General features: G+C 39.7%; 1 protein-coding gene across 1 annotated transcript in view; it reads left to right on the forward strand.

Annotated features, from left to right (window-relative positions):
• NPSR1 (neuropeptide S receptor 1) overlaps positions 1 to 22,433 on the forward strand; it is a 56,561-nt gene extending 34,128 nt beyond the window's left edge. Inside the window, exons 3-9 of the mRNA XM_053972875.1 lie at positions 5,159 to 5,262; positions 5,593 to 5,686; positions 10,225 to 10,426; positions 19,005 to 19,081; positions 19,766 to 19,855; positions 21,967 to 22,147; positions 22,277 to 22,433. Coding sequence (XP_053828850.1) covers positions 5,159 to 5,262; positions 5,593 to 5,686; positions 10,225 to 10,426; positions 19,005 to 19,081; positions 19,766 to 19,855; positions 21,967 to 22,147; positions 22,277 to 22,370 — 842 coding nt within the window. The 3' untranslated portion in view covers positions 22,371 to 22,433. The remainder of the gene's footprint in view (positions 1 to 5,158; positions 5,263 to 5,592; positions 5,687 to 10,224; positions 10,427 to 19,004; positions 19,082 to 19,765; positions 19,856 to 21,966; positions 22,148 to 22,276) is intronic.
• The last annotated feature ends 279 nt before the right edge of the window (positions 22,434 to 22,712 follow it).

The following is a 22,712-nucleotide window of genomic DNA, read 5'->3' on the forward strand; positions in this document are numbered from 1 at the left end:
TTTTAGTAAGACACAGCTTCACCAAGAAGTCATGGATCACCACATCCAACTTAATAGAACTGTTCTCATCAGGGGAAATTGAAACTGCAGCTGAGATGACATGTGGAGCTTTTTAACCCATCGCAGCTTACCAGCAATCTGCTCTCCACTTCTGACAGAAAATACTTTCATCCTCAGGGTAAGTATCTTGAGAGAAGACTGGTGTCAGTAGTAATAATCAAATGATAGAGATATTTTCTTGTAGACTTGCTAGTGCAGATTTTTGTCTGAACCTCCTTAGTTGTAACGAAAGGAATATCCTGAAGTCTGCACAGGTACACCCCTTTGGCAATACCATCAAGTCAATTAATTTCTGTGAACATATTATCTGAGACAGTTGTAACCTGTCTACTCCCAAGCCAGATTGCTAATTTGCTTTCTATAATGAACTTCTTTCTCTGTGGAGGGCTTTTTGACACAAAAATTTGTTTCATTCACACCAACAGCAAGCTGACATTCAAATTTGTCCCTCCAGGGGCAGTTATTTCTTTTTTACATTTTTGAGATCAGTCATATGAGGTGGCACCCACCACCCAAGCTACTGCAATCACCTCCTGAACCAAGTGATTCCTGGACTCAAAAGTGTAGAGGCGATGCTTGCGCTCACTCATGCCCGTAAAAAAAATCCAAAGGCATTTTGCTAAAATGATGGAAACCTGGGTTATGTTGGCCTTTAGGACCCAGGATTTTCACAAGCTGTTTCAATACCTGACATATTTCCCAACAACAGATGCTGGTGCTCTATATTCAGCATGTTTCAGTCTCCTCTGGGAACTACAGGGTGCTTCTCCTTCTTAGGCATTTTTAGGCCTTTTTGATAAATGTTGTCTAAAAATGCTGCATTTTGAAATACTGACAGCTTTGTAAAGGCAGACACTACTTGTGCCTTCGAGGACTGTCTGTGGCCATGGTGGCAACAAGGAGGCAGATAAAGGTTTGCAGGCCTGTCCAGTTGCACAAACCCCAAAAAGCTGTTCTTCCCTCCCTCTGCCCAGGCAAAGCCATCTTTACTCCCTACCTCTCTCTACTTTTTCTTATTATTGAAATCTCATGGAATTTTTCTTTTACATTTGTTTATAGAAAATCCACTCTCCCTCAAGAGCAAACTTCTTCCATTCCTATCACACTAGTGCCACATTCTCTCTTCAGCAAGGAATTGTTTCATCTGTATCCTTCTTTGAATATACATTTGGCTTAAAAGTCACAAATTATCACTTGCTGGCTTCTTTATTTTGTATCAGAAGAGAATATATTTCATTAATTGAATTTCTGCCTATTTTTCTGAGTAATTAAATGGGTCTATAACCCCACTGTTGCCTAGCAATGCTGACACAGTACAACAGTAAACACACCACTGCTTAGTAAAAAACTTTAGAAGACTATTAAGAAGGCAGTGGCAATCACAAGCTTGTACACAGCTGTGAGTGAAGGTTGTTTAGGACACTTTTCAGAAATTATCTTGGTGCCTTTTGGCTCAGGAACATTTGTCAATGAAAGAACACAAGTATCTTACACTTGAGCCACCAGCTTTGTAAGGAGTGGTGAGGATACTCAAAGTAATGAGGACACTAAGGTTTAGAGCAATGCACTGGCTATGTCAGCTTCCTGTACCTGACATTCAACACTTAGGATGGCAATGATGCAATCCAGTGACACGGTTTGAGCTGCAAGTTTGCCAAAAGCAGCCAGGGGATGTGTGATCTGCTGAGATCTCATTGCTGAAACCATCTGACTTCCACACACTGACCTCTACTACAGCAATTCAAATTACATGGCAAATGAGGATTTCAAGATGCCTTGGTCATGGATATAATTGCATCTGAGATGATACAAGGCTGAGGAGGATTCATTTACCAGTGGCAAAAGGTCTGCTGGCAATTCATTATCTCTCCACCAGGTTTATAGTGCTGGCATGTTAGGGCTTTGTGCAAAAAGAGGCTTGTAAGAAAAACTGCTGTGAAGGTGTGAAAAATATAAAGTCTAGTTATTGAAGGTGTGATGAACATAAGAGAACAAATTAATGAGCAGCATATTTAGTGTCTAAATCACTAATAAAGCTTTGCACTAGGTACTTGTGTCTCTGGAGAGGATATAGCATTCCTTTGTCATAATTTGTAGGTTTGCTGCATTTTGCCTTCATGCTGTCTGATCACCAGCACAAAGCACATTATTTACTTGGTGGCCCTATGTAAAGTCTGCAGGACAAACCCTCGAGACATGTGTGGTCATAGTGAGAGAGCCTGGTCCTTTGCAGAGATGGGAGCAGAAACACCCTCTGGAGCAGGCAGCAGAGGACTGAAGGATCCTCTGAGAAAAGTTAGTGTGGTACTTTTAGGATTGAAAAGACAAGAGATATTTCTAAAACCTGAGGAGGGCATGAGGGCATTGAGTGGGAGAATGTTTCTATAATTAAAGGCATTGAGAAATCTGACTAAATTTGGCCCACACAGGCAGCTGGGTGCATTGGCTTTGGTACACACGTGTATGTTGTGTTCAGGGGCACGTGCTTGGAGGCTCGTGCCGAGCCCTCCGCAATTCTGAAATTCAGCACAGGGAGCTCTTAAAACATACTGCTGGGGGAGAGGAGCTGAGGCTGCCAGCACAAAAAAGCTGTGAAGTTTAAGCCTCATTTAAAAGCCTCTGCAGTCACCTGAAAAACCTCACTCAACAGTTCTCAAGGGGAAGACAATTCTCAGTTGTCTTTCAAGCTCCTGAAGTACTTAAGGCTATAGATATATTTGTAGGTAATGACACACAGTGGGTAGAGGCCTGCAGAATGAAAAAGACCGAGCTGATATCCACATTCTGTATTTCTGAAAAGGGAACTGCTTCTGCTGCATAAACCTTGCCATGGTTCCTGAGCCTGAGCACTGGCTGGTAGCTGCATGGTGTAGGATGCATAGAGGGCAACCCTGGAGAGTACTTTTGGGCCAAGCATCAGCTGAACAAAGGCCCATTCCCCTGGGGATCTCCATCACGTAAGCCAGTGAAGTGGGGGCCATCCACAGGTTAAAAACCACACTCCTGATGCAAACTAAAAAGCTGACATGGATGTAAGCTGAAAGTGTGTTGTTTGGGACTGCCAAATTGCTTACCTGAAGGAAATCACCAGGATGCTGTCCCATCTCCCACCGCAGCCGCAGGATGCACCTCTAAAGCACTCTCCGATGCATTGAAAAGAGATAGGAAGATGGCCGTGAGAAAAGGGAAATGAGGAGATAACTGAGGTGTTGTCCCTTCTCCCTCCCTTTCCTCTTCAGAGCACTGAGATTGGCAGGAGGGAGGGCAGCCTCTGTGCCCTCCCCTTCCTGAGGGAAGCTGAACCCTGATTTAGCACCTGCTTGGCAGATGCTCAGACCATCAAAAGCCGGAGGATGCCCTGAGGTGAAGCTCTATTGATGTGTAATACTTTGAACCAATATATATTTCATTACTGTAGAGAGAGAGAACATGAATCAATAATTCAGGAGTAAAGAAAGGGAAAGGGATCGGTTGGAACCACTGCTGGAGGATGCATTTCACTTTTTGAAACACTTAAACTGTGTGGTTTTTTCAAAGACCACCTTAATTATATACCTGCAGTCTTTTCAGTAAAGTCTTAAAGCCACTGTACTCATCAGAGGAACAATCATTCCTTACCCCATCACCCTAGTCAATGAACGGTATTTAACATAATGTTTCAAACCACAGACTTCCTTCTGGAGATTTTCTCTGTTCCAGCCTCTCTCTGGAGGCAGGGGAAGAGAGAAGAGAGAGAAACTCTCTGGGAAACGCTGCGAGAACAAAGAGCAAACCAGTATTAATTGAACAGTAGTCATAAGGAGGGAGGCAATGTAGTTACACTAATTTAATTTTGAACTGAGCCTTGAAGAAGAAGATAAATGAAAGAAGAAAATGAGGAGATAAAGGATTACTGATACAAAAAAAAACCCGCTGATTTTCCAGTGAAGCTAAACACATTGCTTTTTCTGAAGCATTAAGCTGAAATCTCAATTTCCAGCTAGAAATATCTGGAATTTCTGTAATTTCAAAGGGCTTAGAAGAAACCTATTTTGCAAAACACATGCCTATTTGCTTGGAAATAATGACCAAAACTGTTTATTTCTCAAAACATTTTTTTCAATTGTTGAAATATCTTGTTTCCAAAAGCATAAATTTCAAATAAAAATCTTCTGATATGGGAGTTAAAATATCTTTATCACACTAAATTTTAGAGATGGTTTTTGAATGTGTAAAATGGTGGTAGCAAAATGAAACACTTTACTTCACCACTTTATTTTTTTTTAATATAGACCGAAGCTGTTTCTTCATATTGATTGATTTTGTCCTGAAAAATTGCATGAAAAGTTTTCCTAACCGGTTTTCTCCCTTTGTGGTAACCTGTGCAAGAAGAGCAACATGACACATTACTTGAAGTGGCAGGACATTGGACTGGTACACATTTTTTTCCATGGACTGCACTGAAAACATTTATCTTGTCCAAGTGAGAGAAGCTGGTTTGAAAGACAAAACTTAATATCAACCATATGTCAAACAGGAGTACCAGTTCTTGTGATTCATTTGTAAAATGTGCATCTCTGTGAGCACTCACTTGTTCAATAAGAAACAGAACAAAGGCTGGAATATCTCTTTAGCTTTTCTTGCAGGAGGAAAAAAAAAAGAAGAAGAAAAAAGCAAAAATAGCCTGAGGTGTATTTTATTTGGCAAATATAAAAGTACAGGCATAAGGAGGTTAACTTCAAGCTGACAAGGCGTGGTTAGTCATTAATTAATTAAGTTCGCAAATTAACTCCTGACAAAATTTCCACTAACTTTAGCAGCTTTTGGTTGCCACTTCAGGTGATTTTGCAGGAGACTTTTTAAAGTGAAATAACAGATAAAGAATAAAGGACGCTTAGTGGGTCAGTATTTGTCACAGCTGTAATCAAGCTTAGACACTAATTATGGGGTGTCTTCTGAGGCTTTCCAGCTCCTCTAGCATATTGGGCTGAGTGGACATGGCTTGACTGCCCCTAGGACTGGGGAGCTGATATATCCCAAGGGTCCTACCTGCCTCTGTGGTTCACCTGAAGTCATGTATTTGCTTCTTCCAATGCTTCTTCACTTAATTTCTTTGTAGATTCATTCACAGGACTCATCAACATAATGACTGACATCATTTGGCGCTACACTGGAGATTTTATGGCCCCTGATATCGTTTGCAGGGTCGTTCGCTACTTCCAGGTATAAAAACCTCGTCGTACTTTGTGCCCCTATAGCAGTAAACTCTGACAAAAACGCTGTGTAGAATTTTTCTAGCAACAGAAGTGCTAATGTTGAAAATGTTCATTTAGAGGTCCAGCACGTTAAAGCATATTTAATATTTTAAATTTTGTGGACAGGAAAAAGGAAAAATACCTGGGTGAATATACAAGGCGGGGGGGGGGGGGGGGGTTCCTTTTTTTTTTTTTTCCCCAGTAAGTTTCGAAATATTCCTAGTTCAGAGTTCTTGCTGACATCACCTTCTGCAATAGATGTGTCTCACCTGTTGTCTCATTATACTCTCTGCCCCAGGTGGTCCTTCTCTATGCCTCAACTTACGTCCTCGTGTCACTAAGCATAGACCGGTATCATGCCATAGTTTACCCCATGAAGTTCTTGCAAGGAGGTAGGAGAATTTTGGTACCTTGTTATTGCTATAGACATTATTAGATAATTTTTTAGTTCTCAAAATTCTTAACCTTGTCGTTATGAATTATTCATTCCTGCTCTAGCTACATTTGAACTCTGTTACAGTTTTCCAAAGGAAGAACTAGCTGTGGTTTCAAGTTTTATTAAACTCCACTTAGCCCTCAGCAGTTTTTATAACTATTGTGTTAGCAAAGAATGAAATGACATTTTTAAAAGTATAATGGTTTTCATTATATTCCTGCATTTTCAGAAAGTTTTAATGGGCAAAAGCTATCCCTTGTTCCACTATACTGACTGTAGAAGCTACAACATTTATACTGTCTATTTATTCACATTAAAAAATAACTTGGATGGAGAGTGTGGTACTGAGAATTCACACAATAGTTTGATGTATCTTCAAAAGAGATAGCGTATAAGTTTGGATATCTATTGTTTCTTATAATTTCCTCTGTTTGTTTGGCTTCAGGTTTTTTTTACAGTACTCAGATATATCCTGGCCTCTTAGCAGTACAGTTTAAACAAAATTATTTCTTCCCCACAGAGGCAAAGTGGGGCGTTAAGTATGTTGCACTGAGTGAAGAAACAGAAATAGCAGGTGGGGAGGAAGAAGAATGGTTACAAGAACCATGAGGTCTGGAGATGTGCTTTAATCATATGCAAATATCATTCTTGTTTTGGAGTAATGATGGCTTTTGCCAGACAGCTCTATTCAGGGGATCAGATTAATGGTTCTTCTTGGCCTTAAAAACCTGTGAGTCAATCACAGCTGAGACAGTGGTGCAGCTTTGGCAGATGTTAAGGTCTGAAAGCTTCAAAAACTTGTGTGAAATTTAGCTTTATATTCCCCAGTGTGCAGATCAACTCTTTCAGAACAGGGAGATGAATATCAAGGTTTTCCCAGCAGGCTTTGGGATGGATGGCATTGCTCTACAGCTCCTTCAGGAGAGCTCATAAACCAGGCAGGGTGGGAGCTCATGAACCTGCTGGCTGAGCAGGATGAGCTGTGGGACAGACCCACTTCTTCATGCATGGTACAGGAAAAGCAGTGCTTGTTAAATTACTGCCTGGGTATACTAAATAATTTGATGGGTAATCTTTGAAAAGCACTTTGAAGTTGAAAAAGAACCCATGAAAAATCACTTCACATCTTCATAAAAGCCTTTATAAATCCCATTTCCTATACCTAGACCATAAAGGGCTTTTTCTTTTTTTTTGCTTTTTTTTTTTTTTTTTTTTTTTTTAACTGGAGAAAAGCAGACATTGTCCCCAGTTGAGGGTAGCAAAATCATCAGTTGGGTGTAGCTCTGGTTGGGGAAAAAGGTCGCAAGCAGAGAGAGCACTGACAAAACCCATCTGTGTCTTGTAAGGTCTGGCTACACACTGATGCACAAGCAAAGAGCATGTTCAAAGGGAGAAAGAGAGCTGTAAATCCAAAAGAAGGCTCATAGCAACTTTCTGGAATATACATAAAATAATCACCTTTTGCACCCAGGTATTGCTTGCAGAGGTGCTGTGTGGGACGCTTTTGAAATGCCCTCTTAGCTATTCTACAGATGGAGAACAAAGAGATTTACAAATCTTTGTCATTGGTGATGACACAGAGGAGCTTCATGAATAGTTCTGAGTCAACCTGTGGCAAATTTCTTTTCAAAATGAAACACTCATCCCCCCAAAATCCTTCAATCAAGAAACAAAAGAGTTCTTTCTTCTTAGTGATTTGAAAAATTATGTTTCCATGTAGCCTTGAAATAATCATTCTAGAAGAAAAAAAAATCAAACATTCCACATTGAAAATGTCAAACAATTTTTCAAAATTGTGATTTAGTTACTAACCTCAAGTCCTGTTAGAAAGTATTTGCAATGAGCTGTTCTTTGCATGGTTTTTAAGAAAACAAACTTCAGCAGCTGAATATTTTATACTTTTCAAATACATAAATGACCAGAGAAAGTGCAGTATAGGAAAGAAATATGCATTTAAATCCTAAAGCTTTTACTATGAGACACCTAATTCTACAACCAAAAGGGTACTAAGAAAAAATTGTAAAATGAAGATCAAAAAAAAAAAAATAAACTGAGAAGTTATAGCAGGAAATATTTTGTGAATACTTCATCATGTTGGAAAAATATATGCAAACTAAACAACAGGTGAAAAAAGAACTGCTCAATAACCCAAAACCCAAAAAGGTGTAAACTGATGGTGTGGCTTTGGGCTGAAAACAGTGCTGTCACTGAGATTCTGGAACAGATCTGCTCTCTCTGGATTTAAAACCTAATTTTAAGGTGGCACTCAATTTATCAAAGGATTGCATAGCATTGACATTCTTGATGGCAGGAAGCAAAGTTCCTTCCAAGAGGTGACCCCCAGTCCCATATTGCTGGGAGCAGAGAGATATACTCAAACCCATTGTCACAGTGAAGGGATGGTGGGAGCAGAGCAAAAGGGACAGTCACAAGGAAACATCTTTTAGGAGAGTCAGAGCCAGAGCTCCCAGCTGAGATTCCCACTCCAACCCTGGGAGTTAGTCTTGGCCACCACAGTTTGAAAAGCTCTAAAGGAAAATGCCTAGACTGGTTCAACAGAATATTGTATTTCAAAAGTTATTTGTTTGATTTCATTTATAACTGATACAGCTCTAGCTATGTGCTTTTCTGGTATTTTGAGCATATTAGAGCAACAATTAAAAATGCAGCATAAAAAAAGCCCTGCTGGTGAGGCAGAAAATTAACATTATTCCAAAAAACCAAAAATCTGTTTACCTATCAGTGGCCTGAAAAGCCCTTTAGAATAGCAAGGCCATTTTCTCTACCAAATGCAAGGGACATTTAAATATAAAAATAAATGAACATTGCAGGAAAAATGTAATGAAACACAAAGAAATACCGCTATTGCCCAACCCAAATTGCCCAGTTCTGTTCAATATACAGTACAAAAAAAATAAAGTTTCTTTTCCAGCTCTAATCTTTTATAGTTAGAAAAACACTGAGGCTTGCATGATTGTAATTTAAGTAGTTAGCCACATTTGAAATGTCCTTTCTGTGAGGAAATATTTTTTTTTAATTTATTCTTAATATTCCTTTTGCTAAGTTTATTCTATTATACTTCGAGAAATTTCACAGTTCTCTTTTGCCTGTACAATATTTATAGCCTTAATCTAACCCTCTTACTTACGCAGATGTCATCAGAGTTCCCTTAAGCCCTAGATTAGCAAGACCATACTTTCCTGAACGTGGGTAGCATTTAAAAATGAGCAGGATAACTGAGTATTTGCAACTGATGTTTTATAAAGCATAAAATTACTTTTTGAATGTTTTGCCCACATGGTTTTGTATTGCTCTTTGAGCTTCAAGGAGAAAAGACATTTTTCTTGATATGCATAATTTAAAGTGGTTTTCTATTTCACACAAAACCTTGGGTATTTTTTAGGACAATAAAATATTTGAACACTAAAGCTCCCAGATTAAAAATATATATATATATATCTCTCCTCATATGTTCCTCTTGCAATCTGGCTGAGGAGGAATAAGTGTCACTGAAAATCATGGGTACTCCACAGATAAACCCTTTTTCCCCACACTTTTCAGCTAGAGCTAACTGGATTTTAGCCAGAAGATGCAGGTTTCTGAAAATTAAAACCTTGGAACTTTTTGCTCCAACCCACTGATATTTACAAAATCTTATGGGTGCCACCAGACATCATTTCATTTCCCACTTGCTTTTCTTCACTTGACAGTGGCAGAAATCAAGAGGATACAGTAACCCAAACCTGATAGAGGTTTTGGGGTCCTTTAGTTCCTTCACCATGAAGACCAGCAGGATTTCCCAATTCCTGTATTTTGCAGCAGATAAAACAGGGCTGGGCACTTGAGCACCATCATCTGCCCTGTCTTGTGGTTATCAGTCTACTCCTGGCATGGCTTGGATTCATCAGCAGGAGCTAAATTGGATCCCCATCATCATACAGAGAAGTGCAGGAGATGCCCAGGCTCTTCAGGTCCATGTTTCTTTGGGACAGTAAAGTTGAAGATGGAGTTAAAGGCAGCTGGTTGTGCAGTCTTGCTCTGTTCCTGAACTGAGGCTTTTTCTTTTTCCTCATAGGAAATGTTTTGCAATCTTTCTCTCTCTTTTCTTTTCAAGGCACATCACTAGGCATGCAGTAGGGCATGGGGTCCTTTACATCCATAAGTGATGTTCTCTCAGTGGCATAGAGGTACCATTTGCATTTCATGTTTCTGATTTGCTGACCCTGACCAGTGCCTTTCTCATAGTGTTTCAGATTCAACATCCTTAAATAAAACTTGAAAATACAAGCTCCTAATGGCATGACAATTTATCATGAGAAAGAGATTAAATCCTTTTCTTCTTTGAAGTCTTTTCAGCACCAGCCAGCTGCAGCCTAAAATTCTCTTTCTTCACAGAATTTCCTCCTCCCTTCCTCCCTTTCTGTCAATAGTGCTGCAAAGGTTCCCTCACACCAACAAACCCACTGACACTGTCTGTTTGACTCTGTTACACAGAAAGGCAGGCGAAAGTGCTCATTGGAGTGGCCTGGAGCCTCTCTTTCCTGTTTTCCATACCAACTCTGATTATTTTTGGGAAACGGCAGCTCTCCAATGGGGAAGTGCAGTGCTGGGCTCTCTGGCCTGATGACTCCTACTGGATCCCCTACATGACAGTTGTGGCTTTCCTGGTGTATTTCATTCCTCTGATCATTATCAGGTAAGTCCGTAGCCCAGTCAGCAAATGTGTGGTGAAAGCTGTCAAGTGTGCAATCAGCTTAATGCTTTAATTTCTACTCATTACAATTTCATTTCCATACCTGCTGCATAGCTGTTTTAGTTTTTATCACATAATACACAGGTCATTGTACTTGCTCTGGGTGTTCTCTGTGTGGTATTAACAGCCAGAAACATTTTCTCTGAAAAAACGAACAAATCTCTAAGTGTGTCCACTTATCTCCACAGCTTCAGGCTTGAAAGATATCTTTATAAACCCAGTATGAATATTTATCCATTATTACAAAAGATAATTTTAATAGAAGAACAGGAAACTGCACTTAACACTAATTAAACTAAAATTAACTTGAAGTGCTCTTACGCTTCACGGTACTCGACAAGGGTTCCTTCAGCGGGATTGGAAAGAAATCTCCAAGTAGTGAAGTTGCCAACGACTCCTAAAATATGAACAAATATAATTCTTCATGTTTTGTAATAGGAAACCTAAGCTGCAGATATTTGAGACTGATTTGCCTCAAATCACAAAGACAATCTGCAGAAGCTGTATTAAACTGAAGTCAATCAATATTGCAGACTGTGCTTAGTGATCAGCCTCCCTCTAGAGCACTGCCATTAGCTGCCATTAAACAGAAGGTAACTAGCCATGAGGAGCCACAAATGCAAAAGAGCAGTCAAAATCAGATGTGGAAGGGGAGTGAGGCTTCCTAACTGCCTCAAAATGCTGCCAGTATCAGTGACAGTTCTCAGAGCCATTCTTTTTCTTTCTTTCACTACGAAGGTTACAATCATATTTCTTGGTGTCCATCTCTCCTTGTCAGCAGCAAGAAAGATTTGCTGGGACTCCTTTGTTCCCCCCATAATTTGGTGCTGCTAGGACTCTGAGAAGAACAACTATTTTTGCTATGTCCCTTAGATTTATCTCTTGATCCATCTGCTTTTCCAACAAGTGACGAGCCATGAGTCTCCCTTAGCTCCCTGCTCATTAGTAGTACCTTGGGTGAGAGTGGGGTGGGCAGAGGCTGATCTCTTCTAGATGATGACAGGACTGACTACATAACCTTGAAGTTTACTGTTTTATCAACAAGTCATTCTCTGATAGAATCAAATTCTCTGATAGAATCAAAACCATGTGGTGCTTGAACTCATCTAGCTGACTTTTTGATATGGATTCAAAATGGACCAGTGTTGCTCCCTAGAGAAAAGGGATGATTTTTATACATTGCTTATAACATATCAGTTCACTAAACCTTCCAGTTTTTTGTACCAGATTACATAGATATAATAATAATAATTAAAAAAAAAAAAAAAAAAAAAAAAAAAAGAAAGTTCTTCTTAAAGAAAGGACAGGATGAGAAGAAAGGAAAAACTACTCCCAAGTTATCCTTCCTAGGTGGGATCATTTCTCTGCATGTTTTCCGGTCTCTGAAAGCCAGCCTAGTTTTCAATATACAAAAAATATTCTTGGGAATATGTAAATAAAAATGTGGGTAGATCTGCAGCTCAGCAGTAGGAGCAAAAACAATAAACATATACTGCACAGACAAAAAGCAATTTAACAGTGAAAAGAAAGGCACTAGAAAATTTTTAGTCTGGCTGTTACTGTGAAAGGGGCTCTTTTATGAGCTTTCTCAAATAGGTAGCAGTTGGGAAATTCTAGCCAGCATCTTAAGTGTTTCAGGGGAAAAAAACCCACATCCTGCTCAATTACCAGTCATTCCACAGGTGTGTGAAACATCTCCTTCACACTCTAACATACAGATTTGTATGGTTTCTATTACAGACCAGCCACTCCTTTTACACGCCATCTATACTTGTTTGGCAAGAAAAGGCAAGCTACAGAGCAATAAATATTTCAGAGCTGTTGACATTATGCTCCCCCACTCCCTGCCAAATAAAGATATTCAAACCAGATCAGCTCTGTGACTTGCTTTACAGTAAATCCCCAGAAGTAAGAAGGTGATGAAGACATGAGGGGAAAGAGAAAGGCAGTGAAACTGGCATTTCATGAGATCGCCCTGACATGTGAGACATGAATAAAATATCATAAAATTTTTGTGGCTTTAACCTTAAGCAACATTCACACAAGAAGTTTATGGCAGGACAGGAACTAAAACCACTGATTTTGGAGCCAGGGGCAGCACAGTGTCCATCATGTGCCCAGAAACATTCCTGGTTTCAGTGTTTATTAACACAAATGCTCCTGTGTCCTTGCTAGCAGAAGTCAGATTTTTGACAGGTCCAAAGTGGTGTCTGGCACTGGAAGGAAGGAAGGAAGGAAGGAAGGAAAGGGAGTGGTGCAGGGAAGGATTTGTTTTCTGCTTATTTATTTCTAGTTGTCAGTGACACTATTTTCTTCAGAACAGAGAGGATTGTCTAAAACCACAGAAAAAGAGGATTAGCATTAGGGCAAGGTCAGCAGAGACATTATGAAAAAAAATCTATGCAATTTGGAAGGAAATGGCTATTTTTTAGAACACTTTTTTAATCGCAAGCATAAAAGTGAAGGTTGCAACTTCCCAGCTGATATATCTGTAAAACATCTGGCAACATAGCCTGAAGGTGTGACATCTATTTCTTTAAAAATCATTGGCAGTCCAGGAGTTTAAAGCTAATCCACCTGATGTGGCTGCAGCATACAAATACTCTGGTAAGCAGTTTGTGGCTCAGGAACAGCAGGAATGGCTGTTAACACCCCGAGGGACTCGGTTTCTCTGTAAAAGTTTTGTTCCACCCAATACTTTCAGATGCACAGGAGGTTTGATGATAAACAAGATGCTGCTTTATAAGAGTGAGAGAGAGCACATATGTTCCAGTTGTGTGTTACTCTGACAAGAGATTATTTATAAAATGAAAGGTGTGATTTAATAAATTTAGGAAGGCATTTTTTAAATTTAATGACCTTTAGCCGAAGATGTTATTTAAAAAAGGCCACAACATAAAAATGGAGAGATCTATAAATGTGTAGCTGAAAGGTCAAGGATCAGTAGAAGAAGCCATGAATACATATAAGCCAGAAGCTAAGTCATACACCACACTTTGTGAGGAAGCGAGGCAGGATACATACAGAGAAAAAAAATAAAACCTTTTCTGCAAGAATTCATATTGTTTGCGCAGCTGCTTCATTTTCTCTGCTGAAGCACTCTGATTTAGCTGCATGGCAGGTGTCTGATGCAATGTGGGACACTGGCTGGCAGAGTTAATTCTTAATTAGTTCTGCTGCCTGAATCTGCTGAAAACCTAACCTCTAGAGCAAAGCAGTTCTCTGATGACAGCACTTTTTCTGGTGCTGTTCATCTGAAGTGCATACAAAGGATAAAATCTTACTTTTCAGGTGCAGGACTTAATTCCACATTAGATATGCTGCTTTGGCTGAGCTGTTTTCACTTGTTACTGTTCAGACACCATCATCTTTTAAGCTTCTCTCATCCAGCCCTCAGCTCTCTCTGTAGAGCTGCTCTCACATGTTCCTGACAGCCTTCACCTAACTCACAGGAGTTGTGTTATTCATAATGCTGCAGCCCATGGAATGAATTATTTAGCTGATAACCTTATGCTCACCATGGAAAACCCTTCCACTGACAAGCTAAACCCCCAGATGTGGTGTGAGCAGACTCTACAGATTCCAAGCCAAAACATGAACCAGAAGAACACAGCATTCTCTCCTCCTCACCCCCTGCTTTTTAAAAAAACATATATATATAGAAAGGTAATTTATGAAGAAAACTGCAACAGCCTGAAAGATCTTAATACTTCTGAGATCTATTCCTACCACTTCTTCACAACTAGAGAATCAGCAATCAGTTATCAAAGAGCTTGTGGTTTTTCAGCAAGTTTTTTGGTTTTTTTTTTTTATCTGATTATAATACCAATGAACAAGACCTGAATAATGAAAAGAAAATTAAAAGCTATGATTGGTATTTTTAATCCAAGTGTGTGGATATCTTTGAGAGCTGAAAAAAGTGGAGAATATTTGTTCTTTTCATATTAAAGCTTCCCTTATCCCCACTGTCTCAGTGTTGTACAGGAAGAGCCACAGATCCTGAGTCAGGTATTTCTATACAGTACTTAAAATTTTGGCCCGTTCCCTCTTATTTACATTATTCTACCACTTTTTCTGCAGTTGATATTATCAACCTATGAAACCCAAGAAAATCCAAAAAACCTAATTAGGGAACCTGCAGTAATTAGTTCTCTCCTCTTCTGAGACAAGTGTCATCAGCTATAGCCAAAGCCTTTTCTCCTATTCTGAAACACACCAAGCAAAGCTCAAATGGTATCTGTGGTAGTTGAAAACCTCTGGGGCACTGTTGAACAGAGGTTAAATATGGTTCAAATCAAGATTACACACTGCTCTCCAGGAAATATTTGCACCTGGCCCCCTCAGAACCTGTGATGGGGAGACAGAAGAGCTACTGTGTTTCTATTCTGCATTGCTACTCTGTGCCAAAACATAATTATGTTCTGGCACTTGAGTATCCAGAAATTCAGAGATTTTAGCTGTTATTCATGATTGCTAAATATATTTTTTATATTTTAATATTATAAATATAATATATAGACATTTACCTTATATAATTGCAAACCCATATTTTAAAAAAAATTTGCTACAGCTCCTCTTGAAGCACAGAGGAAAAAGATACCCATCTGCTGTTTAAAATCTGAACTCCAAAGACAACATTTGCTTTGGAGCAGCTGAAAAATAATTAAAAGAGAAAAAACCCTCAAAATCAGCTAAAAGGAAAAATATGGAATTAAACCCAAGGCATTGCAAAGAAATAAAAAATAGATTAAATAAAAGGTATTTCTCTGAATTAAATCAAATAAAGGGACTGGAAATGCCATTAATAAAAATACCAAAGGTCATTTTTTGAACTTGATTCAGTGAGGCTATTCTTTTTTGCTTGCAATTTCCATTTCTAAATAAAAACACCGAATTTTGTGCATATGTACTAATATCTGTCCATCTCTTCACTTATCCATTACATGTGCCTGCAATGTAATTTGTTTGTTTGTTCAGATGAGGTTACTTTTTTCTCTAGACAAATAGCGCTGTAAATTAGCTGCCATAAAACAAAGCAGCCACATCACTTTGCACAAATAAAGTATAAGGAAAAATAGGCAATACTGGATGATAAATAGAAGTAATTAACAGGGAGCTTAAGTGCACTTTTGCCATGGTAAATGCTCATTTTACTAGAAAATACTAAGGCTGTGTGGGACACCATCATAGTGCAATTATTTCAAAAAAATCTGCATTTAAAGAGTGGGCAGATCAATAACACTTATGATTGTTAATATCAGTACATAGCTTTACCAGAAGACATTTTATTTTCAAAAAAAAAAAGTGGTCTATGAATTAAAAATACAGATGGGGTGCGATTATTCACAGTTGCATTTGTATGACTAACCAAAGTTATGTATTTACATGGATAAAAAATGCTGTAATTACCAATGAGGCATATTGAACACCATTAACTAATAGCAGGCTATGATGAATATGCCTCTTTATCCTTTAGAATTTAGATCAAGCTAAATTGTTTTTGGAGATGCGAAGAATTTAATTTCTGAGATACACCCATAATGTGAGCCATATTTTTGTATTTCCCTCCCACCTCTCGAGATATGCATTTTATCAGGGTTAGAAAAATCACATTTTCAGATCAACAGCATGTCCTTTCTATCCTGTAGTCTTCAAAGCCTGAGCAGCTACTTTTCAGAATGGCTTGGATGAATTTTCCATCCAGGTTTGACTTTTCCACCTTAGTACCTTTTCATTAGTCTCTCACCTACAACCTGGGCTGAAAGATCAGTGTGCTGTGCACTTAGACAGACACAAAGAAGAAGCCTGACAACACCTGGACCTCAAGAGCTGCACATCACATCTCCCAGTGCTTTCAGTGGAGACAAGGGCAAGCAGCGTGCAGCTGTGTTACATGGGTTAAAAGAAGAGCTTTATGGCAAGGTGTACCATGTGCTTTTACGTCTTGGCAGTGAAGGCTGAGCAGTTCAGTGTCCAGAGGAAGGGAACATAAATTAGGATATGGTTGGAATGCTGAAGACTATTTCCAAACACTCTTCTGAATACCAGTTTGTCATCTGTTTCCTGCTAATCTTTGCTCATCTGCCACTTCATTTTCCAAGTGAGAATTTCTTTGAGATTTGACCAACCTCTGCATCCTCCTCCAGCCTCCTTTTACAAGAAAGAAAGGAGCTACAAATGTATTCTGAAAAAAAGCTGATTTTCTCTCATAAGATAAATACTTTTCTTCCATAAGAGCCCTCTTTTTACTTCTGTGGCTTTGAAACACACCTGCAGTTGCCTGTTGTGCCTGTTGTGATCCTATGCTTTAGGTAACACATTTCTAGAAAGTCCAGCTTCTCAGCTCCATGTCAACATTTCTGGGGAAAAAAAAAAAAAAAAAAAAAAAAAGGGGGTTAGGCACTACTACGAACTGGAATCCCAGAGCGATCAAATCGTAAATGAATAACTGTGGCTGGCACAAGAGTTGCTCAGAAGTTTACCTAGCATGTAAACTTTCCTGACACCCACTCTGACCAGTTTTACACCACCTCTGGTTCACTCCTGATAAGGAAGGCTCCACTGGCTTCAGCTACAGAAAACTGAAAGATAAACAGAAGCAAAAACACCAACACAGATCCACTATGTTGGCAGCACTTTATAAGCTGCTAGATGAAAACAAGAATTCAATTTTCCTCTGGAGTTCTAAAAATTAAGGATTCAAATGAATCAGCATGTATGATTGATAGCATTTCACTCATAGGTGAAATGCCAATGAGAAGACAAATAATGTAACTGTATCTGGCAAAAGACATGCTCCTACAAGACTCTGCTGCCAAGAGGGCAGGAATTCTGGGGTCAAAGGGAAAGCAAGTGAGAAGCCTGGGTTCATAATTCAATCCTTATGGCATTTGGCCAAAAGTAGGGAGTCTTAATATTTTGACTACAGAGTTAGACCCCTTTGTCCTGATGCTTAAGAAACTCTGGACTTTACGTGCTGGACAAAGGAAAATGCATCAGAGAGGACATTGTCTCAATTGCAAATAAAGAGGTCAGGCTAGAGACAGCAGGCTAGGAAGAAAATAGAAACAGGACTTTTAAGAGTGAGCTGGTAAGATTTTTGAGATGACAACAATTATCATTATAATACATTGTGATTCATTGGAACAATCAAAGGAGAAATGGTACGTGAATTTTCCATCATTGTCTGTAAAAAGTACAAAGAAACTCTCAAGTTTCAAGTGTATGAGCTGTTAAATAAACAGCTCTTGAAAGCCAGGAGATAAAAGGAAAATGTTCAAATCAGCTGGGAGCCAAGCTGGACTTTTGAAGGGATTAAGGAGAGCAAGTTGCAGTCCACAGCAGATGCGAGCAAACCCCTCACTGGGCCAGGACGCTACTGCTCCGCTGCGCAGCCCAGACTGCACCTTGAATTTACAGCTCTCACCTACTGAGCCTGGAAACCAGATGGCTCAAACTTCCACAGACGGGGAAACCTCCAAACCTTCATAGTTTTTTGAGCACAAATTCTGCCTTTGCAAGCATGTCTAGCAATTGAGGGTGAGGTAGGAAAGACTCGTATATCAGTCTGAAAGGACTAATAAGTATAATGCCACTTCTGATAACAAAAATAAGCCACATAACAGTAAGACACATTTTTGCCTGTATAAAACACCCTGAAATTATGTCCTTCATTACACCTTTTTCACATGAGAACCACTAAGGTTTCTAGCAATTAACATCCTCAAGCAGGACATGGGTTTAAACAACACTTCATCTTGAAGGAATTATTTTTATCCATTCTATATTAAATCAGTAGAAGTCTAGATAGGCTATTGCACAGGGAAAGTCCATAACTATCCAAGGTCACTGTGTACTAGGGCACTTTCCATCTTTCCTATTGAAAGTATATAAACCTCTCTAAATATGCAAATTGTGGTGGATCTGGTTTTGAATCATCTAGCTCTTCCCATTTATCCTTGATTTCCACCACAGGACCCTGAGACCCAAAACTGAGCACTGCTGTATTTATTTACATTTCTCATGGATCTTGCCCTTATCAGATTCCCTGGGGTGAAATTTTATTCACCAGCTTCTTGACCAAAAAGTAACAACAAAATTGAAGTGTACATACAGTAAAACCAGGTCCCTCACTTGCTTCCCTCATAAGAGCTAGTGTTCCAGGGCTGATACTCAGATGGATTTGGTGTTGGCTGGCTCAAAATCACCAATGAGCTCTTGCCTGAAAGATTTTTGGCCGAATCAGTGCATTCCTCTGAGCCTCAGAATTGACATCCACAAAGCCAGGACAACCGTAAGGACTTCCATGGTGAAAAGTATTCAGATCTCCTTCTGAAAAATATTGTGGGAGAGTCATGTCATATTTATTATTATTATTGTCATTTACTATTATTATTCCTATGCAGTCCCACTGCCTTTGTGAACTCCTTACACATAGACAAGTGTATTCTTAGAGCACAAATGACCAGGATGTCTGTTAAATTTATTGTGCCTAATACCAGCAACTTTTCCCCTTCTGCAGCGTCATATACTCAATTGTGATTCGAACCATCTGGATGAAGAGCAAAGCTCAGGCTGTCATCATATCCAGCTGTCCTGGTGAGTCTCGGCTTACCCGTGACTCCAGCTTTGCGATTCAATTCCAGCTGATCCTCACAAATCTGGGAGTGCTTGCACATGCACATGTGATGTTGGGCCCCCATCACTGCAGTGGGAATGAGGTTTCTGTATTTGTTCATTCATAACTCATTTCTACATTATTTACCTTCTTTCCTTTGACACTAAATTCTCTTTAGAGACATAACAGAAACATCTGTGAAAAAATGAATAAAAAATAAAAACTACTTATTCTAGAAGTTAGAATTTCTGTTCCTAGAACTTTGATAATTTCCAGAATAGGTTTTTTCTAAGATATACTCGGCAACACTTTTTCTGTGTCTTCACATATCCTTGCAAGTCTGAATTTTGCTCAAGATCAGAAATTCCTGGCCACAGAAAGCTATAAAATGATCAGAGTATTTTCCATCCCAAGACTACACATGCCTCAATGCTTCGGGGGGACCTACTCTGCTTACTTTTTCCCTTTTTATTTTGGGTGGCTCAGGTTTTGATTGTCCAAGTTGAGCAGACTTGCAAGTGTCCAAATTTCAGGAACTACTGAGGTCCTAACTGACACCAGAGAAAGATGAGACTGTGTATTCCTGTCCTGCCTGTCAAGGTACACACTGACAAATCCACACACCTTTCACTATTCTTTCACTAGCTGAACTGTTCTTTTCCCAGGTGGCAAAACTTCCCGTGGCTACACCAGTCGTGGGTTCATATCCAGGGCAAAGGTGAAAGCGATCAAGTACAGCATTGTAATCATCCTTGGTAAGTGAAAAGCCCCAGAGCTGGTAGCTAGGGAGGATGCTGACATTAGGAAACTGCTTTTCCTCAGCAACCTCTATCATCAGCAGGCAAAGTAGATGGCTTGGTAAAGGAGCTTTACTCAGACACCTTCTGATCTTGTTCTTCCCCTCTTGTTCTTCCCCCTCTTTTCTGGCTGATACGTTTCTATTTTAGGTATCTGACATAACCCTTAAATTAAATTAGATGTGCAGCCCCTGGTGTGCATAAAGAAAGTAAAGAGACAATGTCTAAAAGGAACAAAGGAAGAGGTAATCTCTTTCCTATCCAGACTGCCAAAAGATTTGGCAACTGAGTTGTCTTTTAGGCTTAGAGACACTGTATGGCCTGTGAGCTGCTGAGATGGTGTAAGGAGAGGAGAAAGGTGAGATGTGCAGCAATTGTATTTGATGTCACAGTGGTGTTGCCTGCTGAGATGAAAAGAATGAGCTCTCCTTTCCCAACTGGGCAACAGATGACTTCTCTGTCTCCTAGGGAAATTACTTTATTCTGATGCAATTAGGAAGCTGATATTCTATCTCAATAAATAAAGACAGCATTAGACAGAGCTTGTGATTAGCTGCCAGAGACATGCAGGAAAGGAACCAAAGCAGTCAACCAATGGGCTGACAGTCATCCCTTGACACTGAAAAAGAGATCACTTCTTTTTCCAACACTGTGCAAAATTGAAGAATATTTTGATAACAGCCACTTAAGTAGCTTAGCTCACTGTCTAGTGGCAGCATCTTCAGATGTGAGAGAGGCCAGTGTGATTCGTACTTTTCATTAAGACCAAGAACAGCTTCTCTGTGTCTGAACTTTTCTGTGCGGCAATCAGAGAAAGCTTTTGGCAGACACAACTACTAATGCAAGGCCATCAGATGTTGACAGCTCACATGAATGCTCAAGTATTTCAGCAGACCTTGATAATATTAGGCACCCAGCACCTCTTAATGGGCAAACAGATTGACACCTAACATCCATGGATTTTTTTAAAGCCACTTAAAGTTCTGCATAGTGAGTGCTATGATCCACACTCTGGCACTGTGTATTGCTATTTTGCATATATCCGTGCATAGACACCTCCTGTTTGGTTGTTCTAGAAAATAGGAAGGAAGCTTACCTCTTCCTTGCACTTTTAGTGAGCACTCAGCTAACTGCCAGCAAACAAATTCTGATTAATGTGACAAGAAAACAGGCACAAGGTTACTCTGCTGTCTCATCTGGGTCAGGATGTGATCATGTGTCTGATTTCACAATTACCTGTATGTTTGCAACCCAGGTACTTATAGCTTAGTTGAGTGAACTGCCTGTCCCAGCATTTCTATGCAAATCCTGAATCAAGAGCCCTTGTGAGAAGAGATGGCATAGAAATTTGTAAGAGACAGATTTATTCCCTATGCCTGCAAATAAAGCCAGATCTATGGCTAATGTTTTTTGCCTGCCACATCTGAACAAAAGCAGAGGCCATGAGCAGTATAGTCCTCTTTTTCTCTCCTCAAATTCACTTCTCAAATGGCAGTACAGGAAATTAGGAGAATCTTCCTGCACACTCCATGTACACAGCATCTCCATCCAGCATGCCAAGTGACATGTTGGTTTGCCATAATGCAGTGTGAAAGAGTGTCATTTCTTGCTCCTGGGTGTCTAAGAACCTTATTTTAATAGGTGGCTGTGACAGGCAGTGCTGTCACGGAGCAGCACTTTGGCTGTGTGTACATTTAGATTGGCTGCTCACTCTGGGGACCATTAAAAGAGCACTTCACTATAACTGATGATGCTGTAACTGGCTACCTATTTACCCTTTATGTGTTGTGTAGTGTTCAGAAGTGTCTCAATATGTCTAGAGGGAGCACTCCAAACACTTACAGAAACACATGTAATATATTTTATAGGCATTAAAATAAAAATAAAGACAAATAAAAGCACAATCTAATAACTATTCTCTTAAATAAGATCCTGAATGGGGAGAAGGGTTTTTTTTGCATGAACAAATATTTATATGTTATGACAGTTGCTCCATGAGTGTGTAATTACCTCCCTAAATTGCTAAACTATCCAATGTCAAGCTCTTCTTCTCTCTGTCTTGTCTGCAGCATTTATTCTCTGCTGGAGCCCTTACTTTCTTTTTGATATCCTGGACAACTTCAACATACTCCCTGAGACCAAAGAGCGCTTCTACGCATCTGTGATTATTCAGAACCTGCCAGCCTTGAACAGTGCTGTCAACCCCCTCATCTACTGCTTCTTCAGCAACAGCCTCTGCCCCCCTTCTGAGTATTGCTCCTTTACTGTCACTCTGACTACCCCTAGAAGGGAGGGGACGCATAAATACAGTCCCTAAAATGATTAACTATTTTTGACTTCTTTAATTCTGACCTTTTTTTTTTTTTTTTCTTTTTTTAGGGAAAGAAGAACTCAAAGGCTGGGGGGGACTTTCCGGGAAAGGAGCAATGGAGGGCAGGAGATGCAGGTCCTGTCAAAACCAGAATACATCTAGCACAGACAATGTTCTGCAAAGCCACACTGGCACCTGTACAGAGGAAAACAGAGGTCCCCACAAGCCCTGTGCACTGTGAAGTGGATGGACACCGACTGGCAAGAGCCTGCACCTTGTGCTCTTGTGCACCTTATAGCACATGTGTTTTAGGTGGGCACTGCAGCCTCATCAATTGCACACTGCCAGTGCCAAGCTCAGTATGAGGGGTTTGCATGCCTCTGTTGTGAGGCTTCATCTTGACCCTCTGTTTAAAGCAAGCTGTAATCTATGTGCTCCAAACATAAAAAATAATTGTAAATGATGTCTAGTCAGAGTCTTCTCTATTTTTCAGGAATCACTAAA

The sequence above is a fragment of the Vidua macroura genome, chromosome 1 (genome assembly GCF_024509145.1).
Source record: "Vidua macroura isolate BioBank_ID:100142 chromosome 1, ASM2450914v1, whole genome shotgun sequence".
Classification (NCBI taxonomy): domain Eukaryota; kingdom Metazoa; phylum Chordata; class Aves; order Passeriformes; family Viduidae; genus Vidua; species Vidua macroura.